The sequence below is a fragment of the Leptopilina heterotoma genome, unplaced genomic scaffold, assembly GCF_015476425.1.
Source record: "Leptopilina heterotoma isolate Lh14 unplaced genomic scaffold, ASM1547642v1 Lhet_81, whole genome shotgun sequence".
Classification (NCBI taxonomy): Eukaryota; Metazoa; Arthropoda; class Insecta; order Hymenoptera; family Figitidae; genus Leptopilina; species Leptopilina heterotoma.
In genome coordinates this window covers 3,024,584-3,038,935 of record NW_025111185.1, presented here as the reverse complement: position 1 = coordinate 3,038,935, position 14,352 = coordinate 3,024,584, and the positions used below count along the sequence as shown (strand labels likewise).

At 25.7% G+C, this 14,352-nt stretch overlaps 2 protein-coding genes across 4 annotated transcripts in view; one reads left to right on the top strand and one right to left on the bottom strand.

The window, feature by feature from the left end:
* LOC122511166 (cadherin-related tumor suppressor) overlaps window positions 1-5,732 on the top strand; it is a 152,551-nt gene extending 146,819 nt beyond the window's left edge. Inside the window, exons 17-20 of one of the 2 annotated variants that reach the window (XM_043626243.1) lie at window positions 474-1,284; window positions 1,376-1,591; window positions 2,900-4,478; window positions 4,561-4,815. In XM_043626243.1, the coding sequence (XP_043482178.1) occupies window positions 474-1,284; window positions 1,376-1,591; window positions 2,900-4,478; window positions 4,561-4,676 (2,722 nt within the window). In that variant the 3' untranslated portion in view covers window positions 4,677-4,815. Of the gene's footprint in view, window positions 1-473; window positions 1,285-1,375; window positions 1,592-2,899 lie in introns of both variants that reach the window. The other variant, XM_043626242.1, reaches the window with a different exon arrangement.
* Window positions 5,733-8,049: 2,317 nt separating this feature from the next.
* On the bottom strand, window positions 8,050-12,578 carry LOC122511303 (uncharacterized protein C1orf198 homolog). Of its 2 annotated transcripts, none has more exons than XM_043626455.1 (3): window positions 12,389-12,578; window positions 11,987-12,325; window positions 8,050-9,463 (listed from the first exon to the last, which is right to left on the bottom strand). In XM_043626455.1, exons 2-3 carry the CDS (start codon window positions 12,272-12,274, stop codon window positions 8,834-8,836), a joined length of 918 nt encoding a protein of 305 aa, XP_043482390.1. In that variant the 5' UTR covers window positions 12,275-12,325; window positions 12,389-12,578; the 3' UTR covers window positions 8,050-8,833. The 2 variants fall into 2 exon arrangements, with proteins under 2 accessions (XP_043482390.1, XP_043482389.1); XM_043626454.1 differs by having other exon boundaries at window positions 11,987-12,302.
* Window positions 12,579-14,352: the final 1,774 nt, after the last annotated feature.

The following is a 14,352-nucleotide window of genomic DNA, read 5'->3' as shown; positions in this document are numbered from 1 at the left end:
CAATTATTTTTTTAAATAATGGAATTATCTCGAAGAATTTTTACAAGATTTTTAAAAATAATTAAAATTTTCGAAGAAATTAATTAAAATTGTATTGAATATAAGTGAAATCCTGATAAGAATTTTATTATTTATTTAAAAATAATTGAATTTTTTACAAAGATTTTTATTATTTATAAATTGACTAAAGAATTTTATTGCAATTATTGAAAGTAATTGAATTTTTCATAAAATTCAATTATTTTCAAATTTTTTCATAAATATTTTTCAAGAATTCAATGATTTTCAGTACATTAATTTAAAAATTTTAAACATTTAAAAAGAAAAATTATTTTAAAAATTAGAAAACAAAAAAGTAAACAGCAACTAACTTTAAACTACGAACAGATTACCGAAATACAACGATTTTTAATATAGAAGATAGATTATTATTATTACATTTTTTTTAACTATTAAAATTTCTGTATATTCAGATATCGGTGCAGTTGCCCTGACGGTCGTTATGGAAGACATTGTGAAAAGTCAACCTTTGGATTTGAAGAACTGTCCTATATGTCTTTCCCAGCACTGGACTCGAATACAAATGATATAACGATTGTTTTTGCAACAACCAAACCTGACGCTCTCTTGTTGTACAACTACGGACCGCAAAGTGCAGGACGCTCAGATTTTGTTGTTCTGGAGTTGATTAATGGTAGAGTGGTCTTTTCCTACGGAGGAGCGAGAAGTGCAATTACCTCCATTTCAATCAAAAATGGAAAATCCTTAGCCGATGGAGGATGGCGTAAAATTACGGCAACGAGAAATGGAAGAGTTGTCTCTCTGAGTGTCTCCAAATGCAAGGAACATGGTGATGTTTGTGATGATTGTAAACCTGGCGATGGAATGTGCTATACAGATGACATTGGACCAACAGGAACATTAAATTTCAACAACAATCCTTTGATGCTTGGTGGATTGGCGAGTATCGATCCTCTTTTGGAAAGACCAGGACAAGTGCATTCGGATGATTTAGTTGGTTGTATACATTCTGTATCGATAAATGGAAGAGCGTTGAATCTTACGAATCCGTTATCGTCTCGAGGGGTGAAGTCAACTTGTGGAAGATCTGAGGGAAGTCCTTGCGCTGCAAACAAGCAGGACTTTAATACTGTATGTGGCTCCGGGAAATGTTACGATAAATGGAACCAAGTTTCTTGTCAGTGTGGAAGCGTAACGGCTCCTAATTGTCATGGGGCTTTGGAACCAGTCAACTTGAGCGAAGGAGGATATGTTGAATTTAAAGTACGTATCAGGCAACAAAAGTTTTTACTTCTTTTTTTAGTTTTTATTTCTGTAAGGAACTTACATTTCTAATGAATATGATTTTTTTCAGATTTCGGAAAGACATCGTAGAATGCAATTACTTGAATATTTGTACGGTGGCTCTACATTATGGCACAATCATCGTACTGCAAGATCTACAAGTGGAGATTCCTTTTTCATCTCTAATCCAGCTCCCGCAAAAATGATAAGTTTAATGTTTAGGACAGTGAAGCCAGACGGAGTTCTAATTTATGCGGCTACTAATAAACACTTCACTTCTGTAGAGGTAATATTGTCATTAATTATTAACTTTATTAACATTTAATTCAGGGTTGCCAAAGGTAGAATTCCCAGGGAATTCAGGGAAAAGTCAGGGAAAGTAGAATTGGTCAGGGATTTTTATTAATGTACTAGAAAAAATTGAATTTTGGAGAAGTTACAAATGATTGTAGAAATTCAATTATTTTTAAAAACTTTTTAAAAAGTTCGCGTCAAAGTTTCAATTATCTTTAAAATTAATAAAATTCTTCTCTAAAATTCAATTATTTTCAAAAATCTTAATAAAATTCTTGGCGAAATTTCAATTATTTTCAAAAATTTTTCTCAATTCATATTTTCAATATTTACTATTTTAATAAAATTTTTCAAAAGAATTCAATTAATTAAAAAAAAGTGTTAATTAAATTATTAAAAAATATTAAATTATTTTTATAAATAATAAAAATTTAAATTATTTTTAATACTATTTTAATTGAATTCCTCGAAAATGTAATTATTCTTGTATTTAAATAATTGAATTCTCATAGAGTTTTATAATAAAAATTGATTTAAAAATGAATTTCAGTTAAAATTTTAGATAATAATTAAATATTAAAAGCATTATAGCATGAATGCATTTTGAAAAGGTTTTAAATTAAAATCTTTGAAAATATTAATCGGAACTTTTCATACTTTTCACTAACAATTCTGTAGAATTAATTTTCTTGAAAAATTTTAATTTCAATTCTATTGAAATTATTTGAAGTTTTTATTTTCTATGTTATATTTAATTAAAGATTTTCAGAATAATCGTAATTTCGTAAAATTGAATTGTAAACAAATAGAATTGAAAGTACTTTTTCAAAAATTATGAAAAATTATTTATTTGAAGAAGAATTTTAGTTAAAAATTTTAGAAAATAATAATTGTAATAATAATAATAAATAATTTTGAAGAAGTTGCAGTTGCAATATTTTTATAATATAAAATAATGATATCACTCGGTCAGCTTTAATTATTAAAAAACATGAAGACACCGATTGCTCCGAGTCGAAGACTCGGAGTGATCGATATCTTCATGTTTTTTAATAATATTCTTATAAATGTATTAGAACATTTTTTTGAGTATCTAATAATTTGTAGAGTGAATCAGAATATTCTTTAGTGTCAGGGAAAGAGCAAAATCAGTTTGGAAAAAGTCTGGAAATCAGGGAAAAGTCAGGGAAAAACAAAATTAATTTTTTGTGGCAATCATGTAATTGTAATAACTAAAATTATTTAAAATTATAATTTACTTTATTTTTAAAAATATTTACAAATCTTTATTTCCTTACAGTTGAGTAACGGACATATAATATACGCCTCCATGATCGGATCCCCTGTGAATATGACAGGAAGCATTGAAGGCAGTCTGGCGGACGGGCGATGGCACAATTTGACACTTCACGCTCATTCGAGAGGTTTGAAGCTCTTCATCGATGGAAACCTGGCAGGTGATGAATTGGATTCAGCAGGAGTCCACGACTTTTTGGATCCATATTTGTCAATTCTCACCATTGGAGGAATCAGAAGAGATCTTTATTACGTTCACAACAATCAAGGACCCAATAGTTTTGAAGGTTGTTTGGCAAATTTCACAATCAACGGAGAACTTCAGCCATTCAATGGTTCCGGTTCTATTCTAACCGACGTCATCTATCATGGAAAAGTTGGACTTGGCTGCAGAGGACCCATCGGAATCTCAGCGGCCGCTGCTGCAGATCCTCTCAGTATTGGAATAACTCTAGTAATCGTTTTCTTTATAACACTCCTTATTGCGATCATGGTCAGTTTTGTTGTCTTTAGACTCAGACGACAAAGTAAGGAAAAATCTGCAACTACGGTTGTAAATAAGAGTACAAACGCAATTATAACTGGTAATTCCCTAGTTGGTTCTCCAGGTGACAACCTCCTGTCAAGACACGAAAACACTTATATATCCGATAATTCCGATTTACGTTGCGTTGGTCACCTAGGTCCGGAACTTATATCTAAAAAATACAAGGAACGAGAGATAAATGGCACCGAGCACCGTCCTCAGCGACCCGACATCATCGAGAGGGAAGTCACCAAGTCTCCACCAATTCGTGACGAACACCCACCACTCCCCCCACCGACTAAAAATTCTCTCCACTCCCATGAACATAACCCAGAACCTGACATGCCAGAGCATTATGATCTCGAAAACGCGAGTTCCATAGCTCCGAGTGATATTGACATTGTCTATCATTATCAAGGATACAGAGCGGGAATGAGAAAGTACAAAGCAACGTCGCCTCCAATTGGAAGCTATGCCAATCATCACAAGCACACCGGGCAACAGCATCGACATACGGCCCCGTTCCCACCCAGAGCAATGCCACCTCCAGCGGTTGGTCAACCTCCAGGATCGGTGCAGAAACTCCATCAGAGCACACCACTGGCGAGACTCTCTCCCAGCAGTGAACTCTCCGCCCAACAACCGAGGATTTTGACTCTACATGACATCAGCGGAAAACCTCTCCAGACTGCATTGTTGGCGACAACTTCATCGTCTGGAGGAGTTGGAAAAGATGTCCTGAACTCCAACAGTGAGAGAAGTCTCAACTCGCCAATTATGAGTCAACTCTCCGGTTCAACTGCAAGCCGAAAGGTTCCTCAGTCAAATGAAACGGTGAACAACGTTTCCTCGGGACCAATGGGCCTCACTGCTGAAGAAATCGAGAGACTAAACTCCAGGCCAAGAACATCGAGTTTGGTCTCCACTTTGGACGCTGTGAGTTCTTCGAGCGAAGCAAGAGGACCTCCGACGCATGGACCTCTTCATCTACACAGGAGGCACACTCCACCGCCCGAAAGACTGAAAAGAAGGAACTCCTCGACTACGGATGAGAGTGGTAACGATAGCTTCACATGTTCGGAAATTGAGTACGATAATAATTCTTTAGTTGAAGATAAACGATCTGATGACTTATTTAGTAAACCCGAAGATGAGGTTCCCGTCAGAACAACTGAGTCGTCACCCTCCACGAAACCTCCCCTTCCGCCGAATATCAACTACGACGGATTCGACAGCTCGTTTCGGGGTTCGCTGAGCACTCTGGTTGCTTCCGACGATGATCTTTCGACACACATGGGAGGACTTTATAGGCCGACGACAAACGGTTCACCATCCACCAACACGGCTCTCAGTTGGGACTATCTCTTAAATTGGGGGCCAAATTTCGAGAGTTTGGTCGGAGTATTCATAGACATTGCCGAATTGCCTGACAGTGCCAACCGGGTGCAGAGCACTCTCAGACTACCAGCAAATATTCCCAAACCATCGGAAGAGTACGTTTGAAAAATATACTCTTATTTAAATTATTCAAAAGGTTTGTTAAAAACACAAAAATATTTTTATTTAATTGCTCATTTAAGAGAATGAAAATTATTATTTTCAAGCCAAGACATGACTGAGATTATTTAAAAAAATTGTTCTTGCCATACAATGTTCTCTAAATATGTAAAAATTATTGCAGAAAAAGAGAATCGAAAATTAGAGCTTAAAAAGCTATTTTTTTAAAGTATCCTGACATCTTGTATCAGGATGTCAGCGAGTTTGTACAGTTAATAGTGAAAAATTACCTAATTATATATAGACTGTAATTACTATAAAAAAAATTAAATTATGGTGCAATGTCTTGTAATTTTTTTTATTATTTCTCGAAATAATTTTCTAGAATGTACAAGCTAGGTTTTTCTAATAGTTCAATTACTTTTTTGTAACTGTACTCAAAAATTGTAGACAACAATTTTTTTTTGTATATTCCCAATTGCAGTGTAATATTTTTGTATATTATTATATTCTTAATATTATTTAAATTACTAAGAAATGTTTAAAAAAAAAAATTCTACTTTACATTTCTAGCCATAATTGTTATCGATAAAAATAAACCTCAACATCGCTAGACTGACTACGTAGTCTTTACGATATGCCATGAATTCTTTTTCATTGCCTATATAAATCGTCAAGTACTGTGTAAAATAGATTTGTTTGTAAATATTGTATGCAATTGACCTGTACAAAGAAAAAGTCTGAATCAAGAGAAAATGTATTGAATGTATACGTGTGTTAATTTACAATATTTGTAATAAATATTAAAAAAAAATCTTTGTGTTGTTTTACCCTAAAAATAGATTATTTTTCCATAGAAATTAAGATTTTCAAAAATTTTAAATTCAAATATCTCAACCTTTTTTAAATTGAACAACTTACAAAGAATATTATATAAAACATGAAGATATCGATCACTACGAGTCAAAGACTCGGAGTGATTGATTTCTTCATGTTTTCATAATAATTAAGGATAAAATCATTATTTTATATTACAAGATTATTTGTTAATAATTTTTAAAAAAGTTTTTTAAGAATATTCAAATCCATTTGTTTACGATTCAATTTTACAAAATTTTGATTATTCGAAAATTCTTCAACTAAATATAATTATATAAGAAAATAAAAACTTTAAATACAAACAATTTTAAAAACAATTTAGTTAAACTTTATCAAAAAAATTAATTATACAGAATTGTAAGTTAAAAGTATGAAAAATTCAAATTTTCAAAGATTTTAATTTGAAAATTTTTGAAAATTCAATTGTTTCTAAAAATTCACGCTATAGTGCTTATAATATTCTTATCATCTAAAATTGAATTCTCATAAAACATTTTATCAACAAATTTTTAAATAATTCAATTCTTTTTTTCGAATTTTTGACAATAATTGAAAACTAGTCAAAAATGTTATTAACATTTTTGAAAAGAATTGAACTTTTGCTAAGAATCTTATTAAAATTCTTAAAAATAATTCCATTTTTCGCAGAATTTTATTATAAAAATAATTGAATTTTTGTGAAGAATTTTATTTAAATTTTTAAAAATAATTGAAATTTTGCTACGAATTTCGTTAGTTTTGAAAATATAAATGAATTCCTGTGAAAAGTTTTATTAAAATTTTTGAAAATAATTGAACTTTTTGAAAAGAATTTTATTATTTATAAAAATTGAATTTCAAAATTTTAAAAATATAAAAAAATAAAATAAATAATAAATTTTGAAAAATAAATTAAATTTATAAATGAATTCCTGTAAAGAATTTTATTAAAACTTTTAAAAATAATTGAACTTCAGCGCAAAATTTTTTTACTTTTAAAATTAATTGAATTTTTGTAATGAATTTTATTAAAATTCTTGAAAATAATTAAATTTTTGAAAAGAATGTTATTATTCATAAAAATTTTTGAATTATTGTGAAGAATTATATTAAAATTCTAGAAAATAATTGAAATTTTTCTACGAATTTCGTTAATTTTGAAAATATAAATGAATTCCTGTGAAGAATTTTATTAAAAATTTTCAAAAAATAATTAAATTACACATTTTTAAAATATAAAAAAAAAATAAAATAATAAATTTTAAAAAATAAATTAAAATTATAAATGAATTCCTGTGAAAATTTTTTTTAAAAATAATTAAATTTATCCACAGAATTTTATTGCTTATGAAAATATTTGAATTTTTGTAAAGAATTTTATTGAAATTGTTGAAAATTAAATTCTTTCGAGGAATTTAATAAAAATAATTGAATTCCATTGAAATTTTTAAAAGTAATTGAATTTCTGCGCAAAATTTTATTACTTATGAAAATAATTAAATGTTTGAAAATAATTGAATGTTTGAAAATAATTTTATTATTGGAAATAATTGAATTATTGTGAAGAATTTTATTAAAATTCTTGAAAATAATTTAAATTTTGCTACGAATTTCGTTAGTTTTGAAAATATAAATGAATTCCTGAGAAGAATTTTATTAAAAAATAATTAAATTTCAAAATTTTTAAAATATAAAATAATAAATTTTAAAAATAAATTAAATTTATAAATGAATTCCTGTGAAGAACTTAATTAAAAACTTTTTAAAAAATAATTAAATTTCTCCACAGAATTTTATTGATTATGAAAATAATTGAATTTTTCTAAAGCATTCTGTTGAAATTGTTGAAAAATAAATGCTTTCGAGGAATTTAATAAAAGTAATTGAATTCCTGTGAAATATTTATTTTTTATGAGAATAATTAAATGTTTGCCTAGAATTTCATTAACATTTTTTTTTAAATAATTGAATTCTTTTGGAAAATTTTATTAAAATAGTAGATATTGAAAATCATTGAATTGAGGAATATAATTGAAATTTTACCAAAGATTTTATTAAAATCTTTGAAAATAATTGAATTTTTGCGAAAAAAAAATTTGCTATTTATAAAAATTATTGAAATCTTGAAGATAATTTTAACAAAAAATTGTTAAGATAATTGAATTTCTGTGAAGAATTTTATTTTTGAAAAATATTGAATGGAATTGAATGTTGCCAAGAATTTTAAGAAACAAATATTCAGAATATTTATAGTAATATAAACACCAAAAATATTTTATAAATAGAAATATTTATTTTGATTACATTTTTGACTGCTTCTAAAATGGTAGAAAATTTTAAAAAATACTTAACAATTACATTAGTTTTACAAAATGTAAACTTTTTTCCAAATGACATATTTCTTACATTTTAATATTATGTTTTTCTTGTATTTTAAATATTTTCTTAAATACATACGCACACGCATCTATTTTAACATTATTTAAAAGGAAGTATTTTTTAACTAGTACTAAAAGTATAAATTGGTTATAATTAGATTATCATTTATTAACCACTGGTGACTAGCAATCTTTAAAACAGTGATAAACCTAATATGAGTATAGGAGTTTTTGTAACACTCTCCTTTAGAAAAGTTTACAAGAAGCAAATATTTGTTGATTGTTTGTAATTTTTGCTGGCGTGAAATTCAGAGAAAGAATCAATTTCTACTGGAAAAAGTCAATAGAAACTGTTTTCTGACGTAAACGTGAACTTACACTTTGTTTGCTTCTTATATCTTTTTTCGGAGCGAATGATAATTGTAAACACGTTGTAAATATAAATTATTGTAAAAATATTACATCTAACCAATATTAGTAGTTTAAAATATTTTGTTCGGAAACAGTCTTTATAAATTCAATGCACATGTCTCTCTTATTTAAAAAAGAAGAAACTTTTTCGTTTTCTCTTACGATATTACATATCTTACTATATTTGGAGTAACAGATTCTATATTATACTGATATAAGTGTTGATATAAAGGAGTAATTATTAATTTCTATTAGCAAAATATAAAATTTACCAATTATCCAAAAATTCAAATCCAGTCTTTGGAATGGAATCATCTTGATTCAAATGTGAGGATTGATAACTATTGTAAGAACTTGGAGTATCTAGCAATGCAGTGGATTCAGTAGTGTCGCTAGATTGTTTTCTTGCATTAGTTAAACTAATATTCATTTGAGACTTATCACTAATTGATGTTTTTTGTGCATTTCTCATTGGCACCAAACTTTCGAGATCATCATCATCGACGTTGTCGTCGTCGTCTTCATCGTCATAATTAGATTGTATCTGAAGTAAAGAAGTCTTGTTCATTATTTTGGAGAAAATATTTTCCGAATTATCACTGTCAGTCAGACTATTGAGAAGATTGCTGCATTCGTTCGTGGAATAGATTGTATCCGAATAATTATCCGATTTGTAGAAACAGAGTTTATTTGAAGACAGGTTATTATAATCACCACTGAGTAAAACTTCATTGTCATTGGAATTTTTCATTGGACTGGAATAGTGGGGTGATCCCATAATATAATTCCCGTAGGAATAAGATTTCATCTCTTCGGCCGAATCCGATAAACTGAGATTCATTTGTGATTGTGTCATAAAAGAAAATGGTGCTGAGTGTTCATCACGCCAACGCAATGTCTAAAAGAAAATAGACTTTCACTTTCTGAATAATTAAGAATAAAATAAAAACATTTTTCTATATCTATTATATACTTTATTATCCGGGTTGCCACGCTTTTGCTCTTTTCAAATTCCCTGACTTTTCCAGGTTTCCCAGGTTAAAAACGGAATTTTTCCAGGTTTTTAAAACTAAATTTACATTTTACCAAATTAAATAACTCCCTGATTTCCAAACAGAACTTTGACTTTTTTCCCGATTCTAAAGAATATTCCGATTCACTCGCAAAATTATTGGATACACAAAAAAATGATCTATTACATTTATTTACGAATTTCTTGAATTATTAAATTATTCAAAAAAACATCAATAACTTCATTTTTAAATAAATAAATATTTAATAATTATTATTTTTCCACAAGAATTAAGATTTTCAAAAATTTCAAATTCAATATATATTATAATAATTAAAACTTGCTACTTTGTTACTGCAACTTCTTCAAAAATTATTTTTATCATTTCGATTATTCATTTCTACAATTTTCAAATCCTTTTGTTAACAATTTAATTTTACGAAATTTCGATTATTCTGACATTCTTTAATTAAATATATTACAAATTAAAAACTTCAAGTAATTAAAAAAAAATTCCATTAAACTTTTTGAAAAAAATTAATTCTACAGAATTCTTCATTAAAAGTATGAAAAGTTCAAATTTTCAAAGATTTTAAATTGAAAGTTTTGAAAATTCAATTATTTTTAAAAATTCTTTCCTGCAATTTTATTAAAATTGTATTAAAAATAATTAAATTTTTGCAAAGAATTTTACTATTTATAAATATAATTGAATTTTTTCGAAGAATCAATAAAATGTTATTATAAATGTAAATGTAAATTGGTTAATAATTGAATTTTTTTAAAGTTTGAATCTAAAATTATTCAAAAATTCATATTTGAAAATAAAAAATTTTGTTATTTGCATAATAAAATAATAATAAAATGAACATCTCGTTCCGCGTGCTAGCGCGCATAACATTTGCTAGTGCTTTCAATATTCAATTATAATCTAAAATTAACTGAAATTCATTTTTAAATCAATAATTATTATAAAATTCTACAAGAATTCAATTATTTAAATACAAAAATAAATATTTCATTAAATAATTGAATGTTTTTTAAAATTGAATTTTCATTAAGAATTTTATCAACAAATTTAAAAAAATAATTGAAATTCTGCCAAGATTTTATTAAAATTTTTGAAAATAATTGAATTTTGGAGAAAAATTTTACCTATTATTTTTTAAATATAATTGAAATTTTAACAAGAATTTTTGCAAATTTTTGAACATAAATGAATTTCTGCGAAGAATTATACTTTTGAAAATAATTGAATTCTTGAGACGAATTTTATTGAAATTTCTTTTTAAATAATTGAATTCTTTTGTAAAATTTTATTGAAATAGTAGACATTGAAAATAACTGAATTTTGACAAATTTTTGAAATTAATTAAATTTCTACGAAGAATTTTATTAAAATTAGTTTTAAAAAATTGAATTGATACAAAGAATTTGTGAAAATAATTTAATTTTTTGAAAAAATTAAATTAAAATACATTGAAAATAATACTTAAATTCTAATAAATGAATTGTAGCAAAGGTTTTTAAAAAAAATTGAATTTCTTTGATAAATTTTAATAATATTTTTAAGAATAATTACAATTTTCGAGGAATTCAATTAAAATTGTATTAAAAATAATTGAAAGTCTGCGATGAGTTTTATTATTTGTGAATCCCTTTCAAAAATGTTATTATTTATGATAATAATTGAATAATAACATATGAAAATAATTCGTAAATAATTTAATCTCTGTGAAATTTTTATTATTTATGAAAATAATGAAATGTTTGCGTAGAATTTTAATAAAAGTTTTTTCTTAACTAATTGAATTCTTTTGGGAATTTTTATTAGAGTAGTAGATATTAAAAATCATTGAATTAAGAAAAGTTTTTGATTACAATTTTGACAAGAATTTTATTAAATTTTTTGAAATAATTGAATTTCTGCAATCATTTGTAATTGCTTCAAAGTTCAATTAGTGTTTTTAACTTCAATTCTTCTATAAATTCATTATTTTTAATAATCAATTAAATATATATTAACAAATTTAACTAATTTCAGAAGAATTTTAGTTATTAAAATTTTTTAAAATTTTCAATTAAATTTATTTAAAATTGAAATTATACAAAATTTCATATTAAAATCTTTTGAAGTTTATCTAGTTATGAAAATTGTAAACGCAACTCTTTTAAAATTGAATTAATTTTGAAATATTGAAGTAAAATTAGATTTCAAGAATAAACATAATGAGTAACTTTAGAAAACAACAATTTTCCAGGATTTAGATCAAAATTTCCTGATTTTTCAAGGTTTTTTCAAGGTTTATAAAATTCCCTGACATATCCAGGTTTTCCAAGTTTCCAGGTTTCGTGACAACCCTGATTATATTAAAAAGATAAAAGAAATGTTAAAATTCGTATACTCACCGAACCCGTTTCATCAACCATAAATTTCATCCCAGTTTGTATGCACAATTTTGGATATGATTTTGGCAATTCCTTGGAATCGATTTTTTTTGCAGCATACTTAAGAGCAACTTCTGGTGTAATTATAGTCTCATCAATCGCCTGATTTTGTTCCGATAAACTTAAAGTACTCCAAAGACCCTCATAAGCATCTTTTGTGGCAGCAACATCCTCACCAATTCGTTGAGCCAGAGGATTAATAGTATAAAAATATTCCTCGGCTATTGAACTAAGACCCTTAGTACCCATTTTTCTTCATCAAAATAGGTAAGCAAAACTATTATAAAACAAAAATAAACACTATTTACTAAGAATTAAAATATGTATATAGTAAATTTAACATATAGAATGAGTCATTCTAACCTTTTACTCTATTTTTTGCACCGAAGAGTATTCCAAATTAATAACTGTTTATAATCAGTCTTAATGTTGAATATTATCGTGTCAACATTATCAACTTGCATTGTTGCAAATTACTCTTTATTGAATTAATTAAACGTGACACTCATATTCTAACTATACTTCTGCTTGCTTCTGCTTATGTTTATCAGAATTAACGCATGCGCACGTTGAGATACGTCACGCCCCTTAATTTATGCATTCCTCAATTTTAATTCAAAAATTAAAAAAAAAAAATATCAATTGAAAATAAATAAAAACAAGATCAATTAAATTTATGCAAATTCTAATTTAAATAATTGAATTCTTCAGAAATTTTTATTATTCATGAAAATAATTAAATTCTTACAAAGATTTTTTCAAAAATTTGTTTAAATAAGTATAATTGAATTTTGTTTGGAAATTATATGAAAATATTAGTAGATATTGAAAATCATTGAATTGCGAAAAGTTTTTTAAAATAATTAAATTTTACAAAAAAATTCTATTAAAATTTTTTATAATAATTAAATGTCTGTGTGGTATTTTGATAATTTTTTTTTAAATAATTGAATTCCTAAAAAGCTAGTTATTTATGACAATAATTGAATTTTTGCGAACAATTTTATTAGAATTTTTAAAAATAATTGAATTTTCAAGAAAAAATTTATTACGTTTAAAAATAATTAAATTCTTGGGATGAATATTGTTATTTAAGAAAATATTTGAATTTTGCAAAGAATTTTATTAAAATGTTAAAAAAGAATTGAATTTCTGTGAAAAATTTTGTTACTTTTAAAAATAGTTGCATTCTTGTGGAAAACATTATTTGTGAAAATAATTGAATTTTTCGATTAACTAATTTAAAATAGTTTTAAAAATAATTTAAATTCTTCGATGAGTTTTATTATTTATAAAAATAATTGAATTCTTGCTTAGAATTTTATCAAAAACTTTTTTAAAAAATTGAATTTCCATGAAAAATGTTATTAGTGAAAATAATTGAATTATTGTGAAGAACGGTATAAAAATGTTGTTAAATAATTGATTTTTTTGAAAATGCTATTCTAAATTAATTGAATTAATTAATTCAATTATTTTTAAAAAAAATTGATAAAATTCATCCAAAATTCAATTATTTTATTAATTTTTTTAAAAATAATTGAATTGTTTTGCGAAATTTTATGAAAATACTAGATATTAAAAATAATTGAATTTCGAATATTTTTTGAAAGTAATTGAATCGTTTTAAAGAATTTGATTATAATTTTTGAGAATAGTTTTTTGATTTCTAGTATTAGCGACTTTAAAGTATTGGAAATTCTAAAAAAAACAGAAGTAGTAGCTTTTAGTGGGTGAAATCTAAAAAAAGTACCCAAATAGTAGCATAACGTAAAAAAAGTAGTAAATATTAGGTTTTAGTATGAGTGCGAAGCCTGCAATTAATAATAAATATTCTCAATTTTAAATTATTTTATTTAGAAATATTTAATAAAAACATAAATTATGCCAGTGATGTTTCATCGTTATATATATTTATTTTAATCTTTTTTCGTAGAAAAAACTTTTAATTTACAAAATAAAAAATTTCTCATTAAAACAATTTGAAGTTTACAAAAAAAATGTTTATATGCGATTATGAAAAAATGTTTAATTTCATAAAGAAAACAATTGTATCGTTTTTTAATAACGTTCTCTGGTAAAATTGTCATTGCTTAGAAGTAAAAACCGCTATGATGATATTCTTGACTTATAGAACAATTTTTCTTTTGGTATATTATACAGTTTATCGAAAGAATATTTAAAAAATCCAGTCGATAAATACTATTATAAAGAATGATTTAGATTCAATGGCATGGCACATTTATAAAAGAAAGAAAAATTATTGAACAAAACACTCTTATTATCAAAAAGTGTCTTTCTTTTCTATTTTATAGCAAATTTTCTTT

Excerpts from the sequence above, each read along its gene's own strand:
- LOC122511303 (XM_043626455.1), bottom strand. The coding sequence starts at position 12,274 with ATGGGTACTAAGGGTCTTAGTTCAATAGCCGAGGAATATTTTTATACT. Across the intron at positions 9,464-11,986 it reads TGGTTGATGAAACGGGTTCG|ACATTGCGTTGGCGTGATGA; the intron begins GTGAGTATACGA and ends ATTTTCTTTTAG.